Source organism: Peromyscus californicus, unplaced genomic scaffold (assembly GCF_007827085.1).
Source record: "Peromyscus californicus insignis strain IS unplaced genomic scaffold, ASM782708v3 Scaffold_11__1_contigs__length_118956290, whole genome shotgun sequence".
Lineage (NCBI taxonomy): Eukaryota > Metazoa > Chordata > Mammalia > Rodentia > Cricetidae > Peromyscus > Peromyscus californicus.
The window spans coordinates 116,830,673-116,850,938 of record NW_026294402.1 but is presented as its reverse complement, the minus strand read 5'-3'; the positions used below and the strand labels follow the sequence as shown (position 1 = coordinate 116,850,938).

The window sequence follows — 20,266 nt, the reverse complement described above, 5'->3', positions numbered from 1 at the left end:
GATGGACTGCAGCAAGTGCTTTGGCAAGAATTTGTCTCCATTGTGCCCATGTCCTGAAACTTTGTGGGAAATGAATTGGAACGTAATGGACTAATTAATTTGGCAGAGGAAATTTCATGTCAGCACACAGTTCAGGCTGTGGCGTAGATATTACCAGCTGCTAGAGCTGTACGAGCTCCCAGAACTCTAGAGTCTTCCTCCTCCATCAGCCTATGTGCAAGTAAGCCAGGTGCTGCTCAGGTTCTCCATGCAGCCTCTGCCACCTCAGTGCACCTGCTATCCTTCAGAGCTCACTGCAGCAGGCCAGTGTCTGAGTCAAAGATGGGCCCATGGGCTAGCACTGGATCTCACCCTGGGACATGGTGGTGACCAGAGCAATAGTGGAGTTACAGAGCAGACTTGTGGAATAGACTGATCACTGTTTGCATCACTAAGAACTACCCGCCACCAGTCCACCCTGCAGACGTCTGCAAATGTAAAAATTAGTGCATATTATGGCCAGAACAAGAAAGTAGTGAACTCTACTGTAAGAAAAGTGGCTTATGAATGGAAAGGATTCACAATCAAAGCCTGAGGTGTGACTTAGAGTGCTGTCTTATGTATCCTTGAGCACAGATGAGAACTGAGCTGCAGAATGCTGTCACTGTGATGAAATAGGGAAGTGCCACTGTTTCTCCTTGAGTTTTATGGCATAATGTTTACGGGAAAGCCCTAGATTTCCTCTGCCTCTGATCCTAGTTATCCCAGCAGTTTGGTTGGTGTGCATCTCAAGCTGACAGTTACCACGATTGCAGTTAAAATGAGACCAGTTGAGTTTCACTGTGTCATTCTGTTTCCCTGAGATTTTCTCTAGTTTTATGGGGTAATAACTCACATAGGATAAAGAGGATCCACTTCAAATGTTTAGTTTGATGGGTCTTGACAATCATATGCAGCCATGGCCACAGACACACTCAGAACATCCCATCACTCCAGGGATTCTCCCATGTCCCCAGACAGTCTCAGCACAGGTTGTCACTGTTGGGTAATGTCTGTTTTCGTTTTTTGTTTTGTCTTGTTTTTTAAAATGCTGTAGAGAATGATCACTCTATAGTTCTTATCAGTGGAATAACAATACATATTGTTTTATATCTGACTTTTTTTTATTCACCACAAGGCTTTGGAAATCCATCAATGTATGTAGTTTGTTTATATTCTAAATAGTCCATGGTGTTGTATGAACACACCATAATTTTTTTATTCATTCATCCCATATGGGACTCTCAGGTGTTCATGGCACCATAGATGAGACTGCAGAGAAAATACATCCTCTGTGCTGTCCACGTGTCTACATCTCCATAGTGGAATTGCGTACTTCATGGTACATACACCTTCAGCTCTGTGAGAACTTACCAGGCTGCTTCCCACAGTGGCTTCAAGAGTGCTGTGTGCTCCAGACCTTGTCAGTATTTGCTCATCATCTTCTGTCACTTTGTTTTGGTTTCAGCCTTCCTTGTGGGTGTGTGGTGATTCTCCTTGTGGTGTTAGTTTACATTGGCTTGGTGAAGAACAGAGTTGCCTGTTTTTCCATATTCTCACTAGCATTTTTTTTTTTTGGTTTTTCGAGACAGGGTTTCTCTGTGTAGCTTTGCGCCTTTCCTGGAACTCGCTTTGGAGACCAGGCTGGCCTCGAACTCACAGAGATCCACCTGGCTCTGCCTCCCGAGTGCTGGGATTAAAGGCGTGCGCCACCACCGCCCGGCTCTCACTAGCATTTTATATGTTGTGGACACTGTCTTAAAACATTATTGCCATCTTAGACTGTTCTTTCCATAATTGAGGTTTTAGAGTTCTTGTTTGTTCTGTTAGTGTGACCAGTGCCAAAGTAGACATTGCAGGTGTGTCCCCTGTCAGTGGCCGGGCTTCTCACAGATTTGATGCTATGTTTTGATGACAAGTTTTAATTGTTAGTAAACCTTAATTTGTCAGTCTGTGTGTGTGATTATTGTTTTATTACATCTTGCTTTAGAAATGTTTGATTACCCCTACTCCCAAAGACTTTCTTCTAGTAGCCCCCACAGCTGTAGTAATTCTGTTATGAGCCATTTCCTATTAACTTTGGCTTGCAGCTGGGATAGGATTGGGCTGGGTTTTATCTGGTTATTTCTCTTTTGTTGAAAAGACCTTTGTACTCACTGATTTCTTGTCATCTTTTCTCTAACCGAATATGTGTGACTCAGTACTGGTTAGAACTTTCTTTTTTCTCTCTTTTAGTTTTTTTTTTAATGTGTATGCATGTTTTTCCTGCATGTAGGTCTGTATATTGTGTGTATACATGTCTCTGTGGAGGCCAGAAGAGGGATGCTCTGGAACTAAAGTTATGACAGTTATAAGCTGCAATGTGGTACTGGGAATCGAACCTGGGTCCTCAGGGAGAGCAGACAGTGCTGTATCCTATGAGCAGTCTTTCCAGCCCCAATTTTAGGACTGTCTAATGCATTCCACTGTTTCATCTTTTTCTTACATTGTAATTAATGTGGCTTTGGGTCTTCCTATCAAAGGGTGAGACCCTCCCACACTTTGCTGTTTTCTCCAGTTGTTTTTCTAGTCTGCATTCTCTGCATTTTCATGTGAATTTTAGAATTAATAGGCCTACTTTTACCCCAAAATATTTATAAGACTGCATTGATTCAGCAGTTCCATTTGGAGAGATGATTGACATTTTAACAATACCAAATCTTCTAATCCAAGAAAATCGTGTGCCTCTTCCCATAGGGCTCTTTAGCCACACAGCAGTACTTTATAGATTTTAGTTTGTTATGGTTGTGTATATATGCATGTGCGAGAGAAAGAAGGTGAGTGTGCTTGTGGATGTCAGAGGACAACTTTCAGGAGTCAATTCTTTCCTTCCACCATGAGATCTGGGCCTCTGCTCAAGTGGTCAGCCTTGCGTGGCAACATGGCAAGCACCTTTACCCGCCCAGCCATTTCTTTGGCTCTATAGTCTTTTCTGTAATATTTGTACTAAACTCACCAGTCTCTCTCATAGATGAGTACATGCTAATTTTCAATTTTAATTGCTTGGCTGAAGACTTTATTTTTGTGTTGATTTTGCATTCCAGAACTCTGCTGACTCTGTCAGCAACAATAGTAATGCGATCTATATGGGGTGAAACATGTATGCATGTGTACCTGTGGGTGCATCCACCTGTGTGTGTGCATGTGTACCTGTGGGTGCATCCACCTGTGTGTGTGTGCATGTGTACCTGTGGGTGCCTCCACCTGTGTGTGTGTGTGTGCATGTGTACCTGTGGGTGCATCCACCTGTGTGTGTGCATGTGTACCTGTGGGTGCATCCACCTGTGTGTGTGCATGTGTACCTGTGGGTGCATCCACCTGTGTGTGTGTGCATGTGTACCTGTGGGTGCATCCACCTGTGTGTGTGCATGTGGATGCCAGAAGTCAGCATCAGGAACTCTTTCTCTTCCATTCTCCATCTTGGTCTTTAGGGCAGGTTCTCTCACTGTTTTAGCTAGACTGGCTGGTCAACAAGCCCCAGAATCTGTCCTCCACCTTGAGCATTGGAGTCACAGATGTGCAGGACCATGGGGTGTTGGGGGACCTGAACTTGGATCCTCATGTCTGCACAGCAATTACTTTCCCTACTAAGCTATCTACCTGGCTTCTTTCTCTCTGAATTATTTCAGTGCAGTCAAAGCCACACTCCTCATTAGAGTCTGCATTAACTAGTTTCACTATTGGTGGCTTACCCTAGTTCCCATTAAATGCAGTCCACAAATTGAGATAATGATGGTACTAACACATGTCAAGCTTACAATGTTGTGTTGTGTGCCTCATCATGGTATGTTATAAATGGCTCTAAGCAAGACTTACAAGTAACAAATACTGGAAAGCCTCCACTCTTCTGTTTCATTCATGAGAATGCTGTATGCGCCTCTCCCTTAGACCACCACCTCCTTAGATATGCTGGCCCGGCTGGTTCTGCTCCTTGATCTGTGGCACAGGCATTTTTGCCTGTTTCATTCATTTCCACTTCTGTGGTCCTCTCCCTGTATGGGCACCCACATTAGTGCACATAGTGCACAACCTTTCTCTCCATCTTCCACGCATTTATTTAAGTTCTGTGGAGGCAGAGAAGATTGGATATATATATGGTCAGGATTTGGGACCCTGAGTGACTCATTCTTCACTCAGTATCCTGTTTATCACATATACATCACTGTGTATAAATCTGGTTTATTGCTTCTCTTGGTTGCACTTTTCCATCTTCATGCACCAGAGTCCACCCTTTCTGCCTCTGGGCACAGCCTGGTGCACTTCCTTATGGCTGTGAACAGAACTTATTTCTGAGCTTAGGTGAGGAAATGCTCTTAGTGAGCAGACTTTTAGCATCCTCGAGGTAAACCTCTGTGTGCTGTAAAACTTTTGGAGCCTTAAATAGTCATATTTTAACTAAAAGATGGCATTCAGAAGCGAGGTAAAAATTGTCATTAATTATAAACCCCAGTGTCTGTGAGTCTATTTTTATAGTATCCTTTCCTTTTCTCCTAATGACTCTGCAGGTGTTGGTGGCTTTTCTGCACCTGCTGAGCACCAGGTTGCCAGGGAGAGAGCCAACTAAGTTATCTGAGGAACAGGCAAAGTGATGCACATCCATTTCTATTTAAAGAAATTAATTACTTCAGCATATAGCAGATATTTAAGTGGTTTTTAAAATGTTAAACACACCCCTTTGCTTTTCCTCATTCCAGTGTCATGAGTTAGCGGCTCCGTGCTTTGAACCTGCCTGAGAACATTAGTGCCTAGAGGACATTGGAGAGCACACACTTCTCATGTGCTGCAGGATGTTGTGATTCTTGGGTTTTTTTTTTTTTCCACTTTCATGAAAGGACTTAGGATCAGTATGGAATACAAAAATGAATAAATAAACATCTGTGTGTGCAGATGCCCAGTGTTAGATTGAAGACTTTCAAAGGCGGGGCTTAGGAGGCAGTCCAGTCAGTGAGGTGCTTGCCTTGCAAGATTTAGGACCTGAGTTCAATCCCTGCAGCCCATATGGAAAAACCAGGTGTGTAGGTATCATCCCAGCAGTGGGGTGGTGGAGATGGGCAGATCCTTGGGGCTCCCTTGTCAGCCAGCCTAGCCTACTTTGCAAGCTCCAGGTCAGTGAGCTATACTGTCTCAAAAAAGAAAGGTGGACAGAGTCTGAGGAAGACACTAAGGTTAGCCTTCATGTGTGCACGCACACAAGCACATGTGAGTGTGTGTGTGCGCGCGTGCGCGTGCACACACACACGTACCCCCCACACACAAAAACTCAGAAAAGGAGATTTTCACTTTCATTTTCCTGCAGCACTTGGTATCAAGTTCAGGGTTTCGTGCATGTAGAACAAGCGCACGGAACTATGTCTCTGGCCCACTTTCTCTCTTATTTATAAACAGACATGATCTGATTTTTAGGGGTGCTACTGAAGAACGTAAACATTCATTCCAGTAATACTTTTCTTGTAAAAGATAGCTGTCCCTTTAGAGGCCCACACTGAGCTGCAGTAGCCATAGGGGTGGATTTGACAAGACAGTAGAACAATGATTTTGTAGATGACCACATCGGTATCTTATACCATGTAGGAATGACAGAAACATGAGAAAAGAAGATTCATGGTTTGCAGTGTCCTGTGGGAGGGTCTGAGCATAGGTACTGTTGTACCCAAGACTTTGCTCTCCTGTGGTCACTGATCACTGTCCACTTGGTGTCACCCAGAGGGCTTCAGGTAGAAGCACAAAGAGAATGAGGGACCATGGATGCCCTGCTGTGCAGCCTTTGGAAACCTTTATCTCTGACACCACTGCATTCCTACACATGCAGCAGACATGCAGCAGTGTCTTTGCATGCAAGGCTGCTGCCTCTGCTTCCCTCCCTGCATGCTCCTGAGATTCTTGGGCTCTGTGTCATGGACCGGGAATGAAGGGGATGCAGGAGTCATAGAACAGACAAGGTCCAGACAGGGCTATGAAAGCATAGCCTGGTGCATAGCACCCCAGAGACAAGGAAAGAGAGGAGCTGCCACATGTCACCCCATCAGTGCACAGGAGGTTTGATATGCCAAGTTATCACCAACAGATTTGCTAAACAAGCAGGTTTTATGGCTACTGCTTATAAATGAGAAAGAAAAACAAAAACTAGAAAGAAATCAGAAAAGGAGTCAGCTGGTCACAGAACAATCCTAGGGTACAGAGATGCCACCACCCATGAACAAAACCTGCCCCAAGGGCTAAGACTCTGCAGCCCTGCTGACACTCACAGGTAGGAACCCTGCCATGGCACTGCCAAGACTGCCTTAGTATCCAAGAACCTTCTGTTGCTCACTGTGCCTGAGCCTTTTTTAATGGAAACAGTATGGGTTTAAAGGGATGGGCCAGCTAGCCTGGGCCATTCTACATCTGCTTCTTGTAAAATTTGCCGGGCAGGGTCTCCTGAAACTCCTTCTCCTCACCCTGTGTGCTACTCATCTTTTGGCACTGTAATAAAACACCTGGGAGACCAACTTCAGAAGAGAGAAGACTTATTCTGAATCAGAGTTTGAGAGATCTTTGGCCATGGCCAAATCGTCTGTTGCTATGGCTGGGCTCATGGCAGCCCATTATGGTGGCAGGAGTATATGGTGATCTGTTTACCTATCTTCCCATTATTCCACCACCTCCCAGTAATGCTATGGACTGGGGAGAGTCCATGGGCCTCATGGGATGCATAGGTTTAGGCTTCCACACCACTCTGAGTTGGGCCAAGAGCCAGCCACTGGTGAGCCCACCATTGGCCTGGGCCTTTGGGTCAGTTGCGTGTCCCCTTGCTTTGCTGTGGAGCTGTCCCACTCATGAGCCCCAGTAGCACCCCAGCTGCCCCTGTGACTGACATTTTAGGGATTACAAATGTGTGTTTCTTGAGTGATTCAATTAAGAGTAAATGAAGTATCCAGTGAACAGGAAGCTTGATCTTCATGTCACTTTGCTTCCAGCTCTTGCAGAACATTCCAGCATAGTTATTAGGACTGCTTGTTTTTTTGTGTTTTGTTTTTGTTTTTTTAACTTGTCAAATGATCAGAACAGTTGTTGAAAACACAAAGCATGTGTCAAATAGAACCTCCCTACAGACTCCACCCTCACTCCCCGCCCCCATTCCCAGCTGATCTAGCTCAGAAGCTGCTTTGAGCATGAAGCATGGCTCTGGGTGAACAGCACCTTCGCAGCGGACATCGCTCAAGCTGGTTAGGAAGAGCTCTGAGCTAGCACAGCTTTGCCAAAGCCAAACTTTCTCACCCCAGGGACAGGTGGCAGCCCTATCACCCAGAGCCTCTGGTTCTGGCCCCTTAAATTAGCCACTTCCCTCCCTTTGTTCTAACTGGCTTTCCCACCTCAAGCTGTTGTTGAATGAGCTATGGAAGTGGAGGGAGCAAAGACTTCTGAGGTTTTGGGGGTAGCCACTGTGCAGCTCACCATTGGCTCTCCTGACATTGTCTGCATGCTCTTCCCTGGGCCTTCTGTTTTTCAGTATCTTGCTAACCTTTCATGCCCAGCTCCTCACTCTCTTGACTTCTTTTGGGAAATTGTCCAAATAGCTATCCGGAGGCCTACACCACTTAAGACAGCAGGGAGTCCCTGTCACTGCTGGTGTGTCAGGAGCAGAGAGCTGTGGAAAGCTATGTGTTGGGTCACAGAGGCTGCCCTGTCCTCTGCCCCCTGCCCCTAGCCCCTGTCTCCTGGCCCCTGCCCCTTGCCCCCTTGCCCCCCTGCCCCTGGCCCCCTTGCCCCTGCCCCTTCCCCCCTGCCCCTTGCCCCCTGGCCCCTGACCCCTTGCCCCTGACCCCTTGCCCCTGACCCCTTGCCCCTGGCCCCTTGCTCCTGGCCCCTTGCCCCTTGCCCCCTGGCCCCTGATCCCTTGCCCCCTGCCCCCTTGCCCCCTGGCCCCCTGGCCCCTTGCCCCCTGGCCCCCTTGTCCCCTGGCCCCTTGCCCCTTTGCCCCATAGCCCCCTTGCCCCCTGGCCCCCTTGTCCCCTGGCCCCTTGCCCCTTTACCCCATAGCCCCCTTGCCCCCTGGCTCCTGACCCCTGACCCCTTGGCTCCTGCTCCCTTGCCCCCTTGCCCCCTGGCCCCTTGCCCCCTGGCTCCTGGCCCCTGCCCCTTGCCCCCTTGCCTCCAGCCCCCTGGCCCCTCCCCCTTACCCCCTGGCCCCTGCCCCTTGCCCCCTGGCCCCCTTGCCCCCTTGCCCCCTTGCCCCCTGGCCCCTGACCCCTGCCCCCAGCCCCCTGCCCCCTGGCCCCCTTGCCCCCTGGCCCCTGCCCCCAGCCCCCTGCCCTTTGCCCCCTGGCCCCTTGCCCCCTGGCCCCCTGCCCCTTACCCCATGGCCCCTCCCCCTTACCCCCTGGCCCCTGCCCTCTGGCCCCTGCCACCTGCCCTTGGCCCCCTGGCTCCCTGGCCCCTGCCTCCAGCCTCCTGCCCCTTGCCCCCTGGCCCCTTGTCCCCTGGCCCCCTGCCCCTTACCCCCTGGCCCCTGGCCCCTGGCCCCTTGCTCCTTGCCCAACAGCCTCTGTAACCAGGTAGAAGACACCATGATGACTCCTTTTAAACTTCAAAGGAGCTCCTATTCATTATCTCACTGAAACAAACTGTGTGATACTTTGTCGTGTGACTTCTCCTGGGGAGATGTGAACAAAGGCCTTTCTACTCTCCCCAGATGGGTACAGCAGCAGTCAAAGTGCAGTGTCTGATGAACCAGTGAGTTTATTGGGTAACTTCTAGGCGCATAAGTGAGGAGTAACTTATCAGGACTATGGATGGAGTGGTACAGGAAAGTGGAATTTAAAAGACAAAAGCAGGGACTGGAGAGATGATGCAGCAGTTAAGAGCATTTATTGCTCTTGCAGAGACCTGGACTCAGTTCTCAGCCAGCTCACAGTCATCTGCAATTCCAGTTTCAGGGCATCCAATGCCCTCTTCTGACCTCTGGGGGCACCACACCTGCATGTGGTGCACATACATTTATGCAGACAAAACACTTATACATATTAAAATAAATCTAATGAAATTAAAAAATATATAAAAATAACTACAAAACATTTCCAGTGGGTAAAGAAAAAATAACCCATTTGTTGTTTTTCAAGCTCTTTTCCATGAACTGTTTTTATAAATTAGCATTTGTCTGGTAATTTTTGTGACGATCAGAGGGTTTTTACTTTTCTGAGAAAGTTTCTTGGGTTGGGTTGAGGCTGCTGTACACACAGCAAACTCTGTAGGAGTCAAATTCCCTTCTCAGGATCCCAAGAATCCGACTCTGATTTGCATTTTGTTTCAGAAGCCAAGGGGCTGGGCACACGCTGCTAGGAAAGCACAGCTGCTGCTCTTGATCATACCAAAATTGTCTAGATTTCACAAAATAAAATGGTTCCACTCCTTGTGCTCTGAGACTCCCAGGGTTCCCCATCCCTGCAGTGAACAGAGGCAACCTGCTAGCTGATGGTCATCAGAGGTCCCCGCTCGCCCAGGAGGTGTTGAACTCAGAGCTGATTTCCTGTGGCCTACTCTTTCTGCTTTTCCCTGCAAACACTGCTTAATCAAACTGTTGTGTTGAACCAAGTTTTTGTTTATTAGTTTTTAAATTCCCATTTGACCCCCCTCACACACTTTTCTCTTTTCTTTTGTTTAGGGTACAGTTTTATGAGTTTTACCTTTAAGAAAATGCTGCTAGAGTCTGGTATGGTGGTGCACACACGTCACCTTGACCAGTGCTTGAAACTCTCAAGCAGGAGGGTCATGAGTTTGAGGCCAGCATGGCTATGTAATAAAACCTTGTCTCTAAAACATCAAAGCACCCAACTTAAAAACAAAGGATACTGCTGATGAATAATTATAGTCACGACTCATAAAAATGCCTTCTCTTTCATGGACAGGCTCCTTCCTCCCAACTCTCCATTTTGAGTGCATTTTTCACCAAATATGTGTCCTGTTCCATATCAGCTCTTCCTTTTAAGTAAGTCAGAATGTCTGTGGTGCTGATGCAGGGAGTCCCTGGCAGATTAGGAAGGAAGTGGGTCTGGAGGCTACTGGCTAAGCAGCAGCCAGCCAGGTGACCCCACCCCAGAGCTGCTTCATTCTTCATTCCAGATTCTCCGGGTTCTAAGTTGCTTTCTGGGCAAGTGGGCAATCTTGATCAGGTAAGGCAAGGAGCCTGGCAGAGCATTATCCTTTTTTAATGTAAACTTTCCTCCCTTATAAAAGTGATGTATGTCAGCTGTTAAAGTCTAAAGATGGGAGCTGACAGATAGCGCTATGTCCTTCCAAATGCTCTCCACCCAAGGGAGACAAGGCCTCAGAGGAACTTTGTTTCATCTGGTTTTTGAATTGATTCTCACCAAGACTCCAAGGCACACAAACAAAGGTGCAGATTGTTAAGAGAGGCAGGATGGACCAGGGGTGGGTGTGGCTTCAGCTGCAAACTCCAGAAGGTTTCTTCTCATCCACTAACTTGTTTCTTATGTAATGCATTTAATGATGTTATCTTATATAGAATTGTATCTCAGTCTACTAATAGAATAATGGTACAACCTAGCCTCTTCTCGTTGCTTGTTTATCCTTTGTAGATTATATTCAGAGTCTTATCTCATCTACAGCACATGAGAATGTCCAATCAGTGCTGTTTTTAGTTCTTGTCTGCCTAAGCATCTACTAGTGTTGACCTGGGCAGCCACAGTGAGGTCAAGGCCACCCATCCTCCCATCCTGGGTCATTCCAGATCACTGTTAACGTGGGATCTGGCTGGGAACCCCTAATTTCTAGATCTTCTGGTTTCTGCATACTCAATCCAGCATGATGCTGACTCCTGTGCCCCCACCCTCCTCCCAGGAGTCACTGTTTATTTCTCCTCCATCTTTTGAAATCTTGCAGTAAGGAAATCATTTCATTTTCCTCCACCTATCTTTTTTCCTGTCAACAGTAAGTGTAACTCATCTTGAGCTGTTTCTTGTTGATGTCCTTACCACCTTCTAATTCTTCTTATCTTTAAAGATTGAGTGTTGTCAGTCATACTTTTACCACGCAGGTTTTGTTCTTTAATGGTTCTGATGTCTGAGGGTGTTGAGCCTCTCACAAGATACCAGACAATGCTGGGTTTGTAGAAAGTCTTTTGGGTGGGGCTTTGCATCTGCTGTGTGGGATTCATTAGAGGCAATGCACTCTATCCACCTGATTGTAAATCTCATGTTATATTATGAGGCACTTCTTAATAATGCTAGAGGAGAAGAGAATAGTCCTTGATTGCTAATGTCTGAAAGGGCACACTGTAGTCTGTTCCTCACTGCTGTGTGTGGAGAGAACAGTTTAAGATCACAATCAGCCCATCAATGTTTAACAATTATCATGTCATGAAAGAAACCACACCAGACACCACAGGGTATGGAGAATCCAAGGCACGTACACTGGCTGTAACTCAGGCTACAGTACAGTTGTGTGGTGATGGGCAGAGAATGTAGCTGGTGAAGAATATTGTGCACCAAGCATATTGCTCATTAATGTGCAGGTCAAAACATTTTTGTGAAAGTCTTTGGAATAAACTTTACTATTCTACAGAGCACCAAGAGTGGCACATGATATCAATTTATGATAATAGCTTATTTTACAAGAATAAAGCAAAATAAGCTAGTAACTGTGGGATAGACCACACCCGAGTGGGCTAGTACAACTACTGACCTGGCTGGTTTTTGATATGTTAGAGGCCACTGATTTAAGAGTCCTTGAAAATTAACAGAAAGGGTCCCAGGTACTTTAAGAATGAACTTGTCTCCTGGCAAAAGGTAGTGACAGTGTCAACACGAGGTCTTTCTCTTTGCAGCATGCCCTCTTGGCTTTGAAGTTCATACTTGCATTTGCCATCCCTGATAAACCACGGCACATCCAGATGAAACTGGCCAGATTGGAATTCGAATCTTTAGAAGCACTCAAGCAGCAGGTAAGAGCCATGTGCCTGGAAACACTATCAGACTGTGTTCCTCTGTCACAGGAGTCAGGTCACTCTGTGTTTCCTTCAGCATTGAATTGCCAGTTAAATAAACACAGGGGACTCCAGTACAGGATGGGAGAGCCCAACCCAGATCCTGTAATGCCAGCAAGAAGTGTGTTTAAAGGTCAAGGCAAGGCCAGCAGAAGTATCCAAGCAATGGGAAGTGATGAATGGAATAAAAGAGCAAAACAGGTTTCTAAGAATCACACCGGAGCTGCTCCCACCATTTCTAATTGTGCCCTTTATAGAAACACTAGGGAGGCGAAGCCAGTAAATAGGATCCTGAATAGTATCTTGCAAACTGAGACTGGAAAACCTGTGGGCAGAGCCACAAAGAATGCCCTGAAGATTGTTTCCATGTTCTACCAGATGAAAGAGAGAGAGAGTCGGGTAGGGGAGCTCACGTTGGAATTCACCATGGTTGATTTTCTGCCTGTGAGGAGAACAAAGAGAAGACAGAGAGTTCCTGGGTACTCAGAGCTGTTTACCTCCTGTGAGGTATCTCAGTTTAAGCAGTGTCTTCCCAGGGACCAACTCTAGGTTCAGCACCACTTGGACCACACAGTATTTGGAGAATTGGAGGGGGAAATGTAAAAAGGCCCCACCCTAGCTGACCCTCTGATAAAGTGAGGACTCTCAGGGCAGTGGTGCAGATGGGGACCCCATGTTAGAGTGTTGTGCCTGCTGTGGGGGTTCAAGAAGAAGAGATAAGAGAATCTGGTCCCCAGTCAGCTGGGCTCATTGTCCCATGGTAGGTGATAAGACTCAGTTCCTGGGTTTGCTAGAGAGATGGATCTGGTGTCTTTACCCTAAGCTCAGCCTCGTTCATGCTTCTGACGCTCTAGTGAAACAGCCCTGTGATGGTTAGCTTCATTCTGGAGAACTAAGAAGGTCACATACGGAGAGAGGCAGACATAGAGGCTTACATATTTAAAGCCCATAAGATAAATATTAAAAGCAATAGGAAGCTAGACATTTGGCAGGTGGGTATCTGTGAGTTTTAGGCCACACTGGACTACATAACAAGTTCTAAAACAGCCAGGGTTACAGAATATTGAAATCCTGTCTCAAAAAAAAAAGTCAGGAGGCATATTGTAAATTTTATATACAATCATTTGTTTTCTTTCATAAGAAATAATAAACAATTTTAAATATTATAAATTTCCCATTTACAGGAAAAGTTAGAATATAAAGTCTTTAGATGGTAACTTATTAAACAATATGGATAATCTGTATGAAGAATGTTTTTAAACTCTCTTGGAATCAGAAAATTCTATCTTTGGCTGGGGAGATGGCTCAGTAGTTAGAGCACGGGGCCCAGAGTTCACATCCCTAGAACCCACACGGCAGCCACCTGTAATTCCAGCCTCAGAAGACTGAGACAGGGCCCCCCAGCACAAGGGTGAGCAGCACGACCCATAACAAGGAGGTCTGAGTTTGACTGAAAGATTCTGCCTCTGTAAATAAGGTAGAAGGGTGATTCCTGACATCAACACACAGGTACCCAAACACACACGCACACATGCGCGCGCGCGCGCGCACACACACACACACACACACACACACACACACACACACACTTAAAAATAGAAGAAGAAAAAAGTATTCAGTATTGTGGAAATGTGGTGTCAGTTAAGTATGCAGAAGCAAGCATAGGGATAACTTTCTTTCTTCCGTTTTAGCCTCAGGCTGGGGAAGGGGATGTCCTGCAGTGCTCAGATCAACCTGCTTGTGCCTCTCAGCACTTCAGTCTGCAAGGACCCTTCTAGAGCTGTGTCTCTGTCTTCCTCAGCCTGGCATTCCACCATCTGTCTGCCTTATAACTAAGTGTGGCCTCAACTCCCCGCTTTGCCCTTTGCCACAAATAGAGGCTTCTGGTCGCATGGCCAGTTTAGGGGCCCAAGTTAAAAATGTAGCTATGGAGAGTGTGTGTAAGAACTCACTCACATCTGGCTGTCCCACACTTCCCCTGTGAAGTGATTAGAAGTTAGTAGTCAGGGCTGGAGAGATGGCACAGCGGTTTAGAGCATTGCCTCCTCTTCTAGAGGACCCGGGTTCAATTCCCAGCACCTACATGGCAGCTTACAGCTGTTTGTAAGTTCAGTTCCAGGGGATCAGACACCTTCACACAGACATATATACAGAAAAAACACCAATAAAATAGAAGAGAGAGAGAGAGAGAGAGAGAGAGAGAGAGAAAGTTGTTACTCTCTAATAAAAGTTCTGCTACATCCGGATAGCTATTATATTATGCCTAGTTTACATCAACCCAATTCCCATTTTAAAAACAAAATATGATTAAAAGTTTTAAGTCATCTGTTCCTAAATAGGCTGTACATTTTAGGCATAGAACTTTAAAAATACTCATGTGCCTGGACCCTGGGCCTGATTTACTGAATCTAAGGCAGGATCTCAGGACCTACATGTTAAAGCCCCGCTTGTTACCCCACCTCCTCCCCAGTTCCCAACCCAGAGCTAAGCACAGTTGAGTGCCTTGAAGAGCAAGCTTAAGCAGCTTCTGCCAGCATGCCCTTCAGGTGATCCGTTTGCACTCAGTTTGGGATTGACCTTTGAACCAGCATGCTAGATGATGCTGACTTGGAGACCTGGAGACAGCCCAGGTAGAGGCTCTTGGAGCCCCTGTTGTGCCTTCCAGGGATGAGCTGCCCTGCAGTGAACTTGGAAGGAAAAGTGCTAGAAGCAGAGCTCTGTGCTTCCCAGTAGGTAACTGGCATTCCTGAACACACAGGCAAACTAGGCAGGTGTGACGTGAGAGCGAGCTGGGTGGGCACTGGCTCCTCATTTGGAACCACTCAGCTCAGCTGAGACCTCCAAGAAGAGCTTAGACGGGGACTACCACCACAGGATGCTCTTGTGTCTTTACAAATTGGCTTATTTGGGGCTGGAGAGATGGCTCAGAGGTTAAGAACACTGACTGTTCTTCCAGAGGTCCTGAGTTCAATTCCCAGCATCCACAAGGTGGCTCAAAACCATCTGTAATGAGATCTGGTGCCCTCTTCTGGCCTGCAGGGACACATGCAAACAGAACACTGTGTACATAATAAGTAAATAAATCTTAAAAAAAAACAAAAAACAACAAATTGGCTTATTCAGTGTCCAGTAATCTTAAGATCAAATTAAAAATAGAAAGGAGTATTAGCTAAGAAACATTTGGTAACTGGAGTCCAGTACATACCTGGGAGCAGTCAGTAATCACTTAGCTAGCCACTCTGGGCAGTCAGGCCTGCACATGAGTCAGGGAGCAGGGGCAGATATTTAGAGCCTCCCAGAAAGATGGTAGCCTCTGAAGTCAGCTCAAGGAGCAAGACAAGGACCAAAATCAGAACCAGGACCATGGCTCAGAAGGGCTGGTGATCAGTCCTCACCAGACACTGCCTGCCTAGCTGGGATAGAGCTCAGGGGTAGAGAGAGCTTGCTAATCGTGATGGTACCCTGGTTCCTTCCCCAACACAGGAAGAATAAACATTGTCTTGGTTTTCTGGGGTTAAATACACTTTAACCATTTCTCTAACATCTCTTGAGAGCTTCTGAGTGCACCCTTTCCCCACTTCTGTATCCTCACATAATGAGAAGGACACAACATTTTTAACGGAGCATGTAAGATTTCACAGCAGAGAATGAGGATGTGGAGCATTTGACTCTTAAACATGAAATGGTGTGATGATCTGACAACACCTGGCTCAGAATGGAATGTTTGAAACAGGGTGTGTGGAGACTCTGCATTGCCTGTTGCGTCGTTCTAGATATCTAAGACTTCTAAAAGCTAAAGTTTCTTAATTGAAAAATGTTTGTTTTGATCCAAGTAAAGAAATGGCAGATAAATAAAGAGGTGAGAGCGAGGAACTCGGTGCCGGATCCCAGGGCCTTGGCAGGGCCTTAAGGTAGATCCAAGTCCAGCAGGGGCTCCCAGCCTTACGGAGTTCAAGAGCTCAGGTGCCATCTGAGCCAGTTCATCACTCTCTTCTGGGTCGCATAGCTCATCTTACAGCCCTGGGAAGCTGGTGGGCAAGCGGCTCAACCTCCCTGTGAGTATGGTCTTCCATTATCCCAGGGCCAGGGGAGATGGTGCCTACCACACAGGTCACAATGTCATGAGGCAGTGTCATGGAAGGAGCGTGGGGATTCGGAGTGGGAACAAGCACCTCCTCATGTGTGAGCCCTTAGGTGACCCAGCAAGGAATTCTAGAGTAAAATGACACCTGTGGCCACTTCTGGTGGACTTCTGGGTGGTGTCTTGGAGTTTCTATTGCTGTGATAAAACAACACCCTGACCATAAACAATTTGGGGAGGAAAGTGTTTATTTCAGTTTACAACTCTCAGGTCATACTCCATTGCTGAGAAAAGTCAGGGCAGGATCCTGGAGGCATGAGCTGATGCAGAGGCCACAGAGGAGTGCTGCGGACTGGCTTGCTCCTAATGGCTGGTCCAGCCTGCTTTCTTACAGCACCAGAACCAACAGCCCAGAGGTGGCACCACCCACATAGAGTTGGGCCCCCTCACCCTAATCATCAACTAATAAAATGCACCACAGCTTTGTTCACAGCCAGTCTGGTGGGAACATTTTCTCAATTGAGGTTCCCTCTTCCAAGATGACTGTAGTTTGTATCAGATCAACATAAAACTAGCCGCCAGAGAGGCAAGTAGGATTATACCTTGAAAGCAGCCCCACCTATCTCCATGGCCCTCCACAGTTGAGGGCAATTCTAGGTGTTGGCTGTGGCAGCTGGTGTGTACTGGGGAGAATGAGTTGCACACTAATGAAAGCCCCCGCACACCAGTGACCACACAGAGGTCCTCCGAGTGTGATCTGTTAGCCCTTTGCAGGTGATTCCTTCCACTTGACTTTGTCCCAGCTGATAAATCAACCTTGATCCTCCTGCCTCAGCCTGTTCAGCATATCCTTCTGGTGCTGCCACAGCCAGTGTGATAACTGTCCTTACAGGTGCCTGGGCAGGAGAGGCGGCTCAGTGGTAAGAGTGCTTGCTGTGTGAACATGGCCTGAGTTCAGATCCAAGTCCCCACAGAGACAAAGGTCAGATGTGGCCATGCCAGGCTTGTATGCCAGCACTGTGGGTCACAGGAGGCTCACCAAGGCTAGCTGGCTGCAACCCTAACTCCATGTCCAGTGGGGGATGCTGCCTCAAGGGAATGAGGTAAGGAAGTGGTAGAGCAGGGAACCCGATGTTCTCCTCTGACCTCTGTGTGTACAAAGAGAATAGGATGGAGAGGGAGGAGAGGAAGGGAAAGGGATACGCGCCAGCAAATCTTGGCTTCTAGGCATCTCATTCACTTCTTCTCCAGTCATTCTTCTCTCACTCTGGGCTCTAGTCTCAGGGTCTCCATTTCCTGCCACCATGTGATGTGGACCACTATACTTAGGCTTTGTCTCTTCTGTGAGCTCTGAAGTCCTCAGGTCCAGGCAGTGTCCTACACAGTAAGACCTGGCATCCAGTAGCTTCTCAATAAATATCTCAGACTTTGTTGACTTGCACATAGTTCAGAAGCCAGTGTTTTAAATAAATGACAAATGATGTCCTTGGACAAAACATGAGTCTTAAAATAGGCACAGGCAAAAATGGAAACAAGTCATTTGCCTTTCTGAGATCACTAGGGGAAAGAATGTGCTGTGAGGACTTCCACGTGAGCCCTGCAGAGTGACCTCAGGTTCTCGCTTCCCCATCAGTAATAAGAAAAGCTCACGAAGTCTACAGTAAAACCCCAAAGTAAGCCGGGTGGGGTTCTAAAGCATCGCCCTTAGTCCTTGTGCTGAAAACCTGCCAATTCATGCTCTAGAACAGCCCCATATCCTGCTTGACTCCCTTTTCTCTGTATTTTCTATTCTCACCAGTGAAGTCTTCAGAGCACATGCATTCCTTCAGCTATGGCTATACGAATAGCCTTACAACTGTGTTTGCCTTTCCCAGTGGACAGCCTGTGTCAGAAGGCACTGATCTCATTGTTTTCTAAACAAAATTTAAAATACGTATATCTTAGTTTTCCCACCAGATATAGGAAACATGGCCAAGGTGAAAAACTTTGCTACAATGTGTTTCACTATGGTAAAAAAGAAATGATTCAAGAAAAAGATGTACTGTTGGTGATCATCAATTCAGAGGTAATTTACCTGTGACTGTTGGGCTTGAAGCTTCCTAGGAAAGGATCACCCCAGCCATGGGCTCTGTAACCATCAGGAGTGGAGCATGAAGTGAGCACCAGGGGGTCAGAGCCGTGTCTGGATGTGTTTTCACACTACCAAATGCTAGTCCTTGACTTTTCAATTACCTTCCACTCATTACATCTGCATACTGGATTTAAGTAGCCACTATTGAACACTCTGCATGCATAGGACACACATTTCATTGTTGTTTTGAGAAAGAATCTCAGTGTGCAGTCCAGGCTGCCCCCAGCTCACCATTCCACTGCCTCAGCCTGCCAAGTGCTGGGGTTACAGATGGGCTCAACACACCCTGTGAAAAACACATTTTTAAACTATAATTGCTAAGATTCGAGATCCTTTAAAATGGAATAAGCTATGCTAATTTTCCTGCTGATTCACATGGCCTGGGGGTCTCAGAGATAAGACTGGGTATCTTGACATGTGCTACCACAGACAAGAGATTGCCACACGTAGTGTTGATAGACTAGGGAACAGGGGTCCTAGAGGAACCTCTAGGAACTGCACATTTGCTCGTTTCTCTCTCTCCCAAGAATAGAAGGCAGAACACAGGGAATGTTTGAATTCAATAATTATTTGAAATACCACCTAAGTAAGGGGAAATAATCACACTAATAATGGTTCTAGAAACATAAATGACAATATTGTAATGCAAAATGAAAGTATGAGTAATTAAAATTCATCCCCAAAGATACTCACTTCATCTAGCCCTCTGTGTGTGTAGGTTCAATGTGTTTTCCTAGTCATTGTTCCCTAAGAAGTACTAGACCACTGTTTCCGTAGTGTTCTCATTATATTAGGTAATGGTGGTTCTCTAGGGAGGATGTGTGGGTCAGATGCTGGGTCATTTGTGCAAGGACTGTGGTGTCCATGAAGCCAGTCCCTCCCTGACACTAAGGGATGACCATATGTGATGATCAGAGCCTAAACATGAAGTAGATCAGACATTACCTCCATTGTATGACTGGCAAGTGGTAAGAACAGAAAAGACCTGTTGAAATGACCATGACTCAACCCCTGATGTTACAAAGTAAGAACATCTCTGTCTGTGCTGTCACCTTTCAAGATGGTCCCCTCCCAGAATTCATACCTGTGTGGAGTTCCCATATCCCTGTGGTTCTCTGTGCCAGAACAATACTGCATCATGATGGCATGTCTCTTCAGAGGCAGGGTTATTAGAACAAAGGCCTCTTGCAGCAGAGAGACCCGTGTGACGAGGAACATGACCTGCTGCCAATAGCCCCTGAGCATCTCAGATTCTCTGCACCGGAAGTTGGCAACATTTTCCCTGTGAAGAAACCAGATAGAAAATTGTTTCAAATATTTTGTAGGCCATGTCATGTCTGTCACAGTATGGAGTTCTACAAACAGTGTGTGAACAAAAGAGTAGCTGCACTTACAGAAGCAGATTGCAAACTGATGTGTCTGATTACAGTCACCTCCTTCAGCCTCATGCCAGCTTGGAGGACTGCAGTCCAACTCCATGCTCAGAGGCTTTTCAGGAGCTCTGACTGACCGAAGCCCTCCATCTGCGACCCACCTTAAATGTGAGATAATGATTTATTAAGCCACTGAATTTTGGAATGATTTGTTATGCACTAGCAATCCAGTGAAAGAGGCTAGCTGGGCGATCCATGACCCAAGTTTGGCCATAAGTTAGCTGTTGAAGAAGCTGGACAATGGGCACAGTGAGGGTCTTTCTCTTTGTAATTAAACGGGACTCTTTTGTCTAAAATCAAAGACCCCACCCCAGGCCTCTGGCTCTAAGGCCTATGTTCTTAGCTCCCCTCCCTTCATAATATTCATAAAGATCACATAAAGGCATACCATCACTGCTGCAGTGTTTGGGATACACAGACCACAGAGACACACCACCGAGGTGGGGCAGGCACCCCCTCCGAGGCATAAATACCAAGAGGCACTGATCACTGGGGACTATCTTGGAAGTGGACAAGCACAGCCAAAGATGTGTTCTTACTCCGTGAAGTCAAGAGTTAGGACAGGATCGTTGACTGTATTTTCG

The 20,266-nt window shown here is 46.6% G+C and overlaps 1 protein-coding gene across 1 annotated transcript in view; it reads left to right on the top strand.

Annotated features, from left to right (window-relative positions):
* Positions 1–20,266, top strand: part of Ano10 (anoctamin 10) — a 133,776-nt gene that overhangs the window by 87,257 nt on the left and 26,253 nt on the right. The window contains exon 12 of the mRNA XM_052725246.1: positions 11,879–11,995. Coding sequence (XP_052581206.1) covers positions 11,879–11,995 — 117 coding nt within the window. The remainder of the gene's footprint in view (positions 1–11,878; positions 11,996–20,266) is intronic.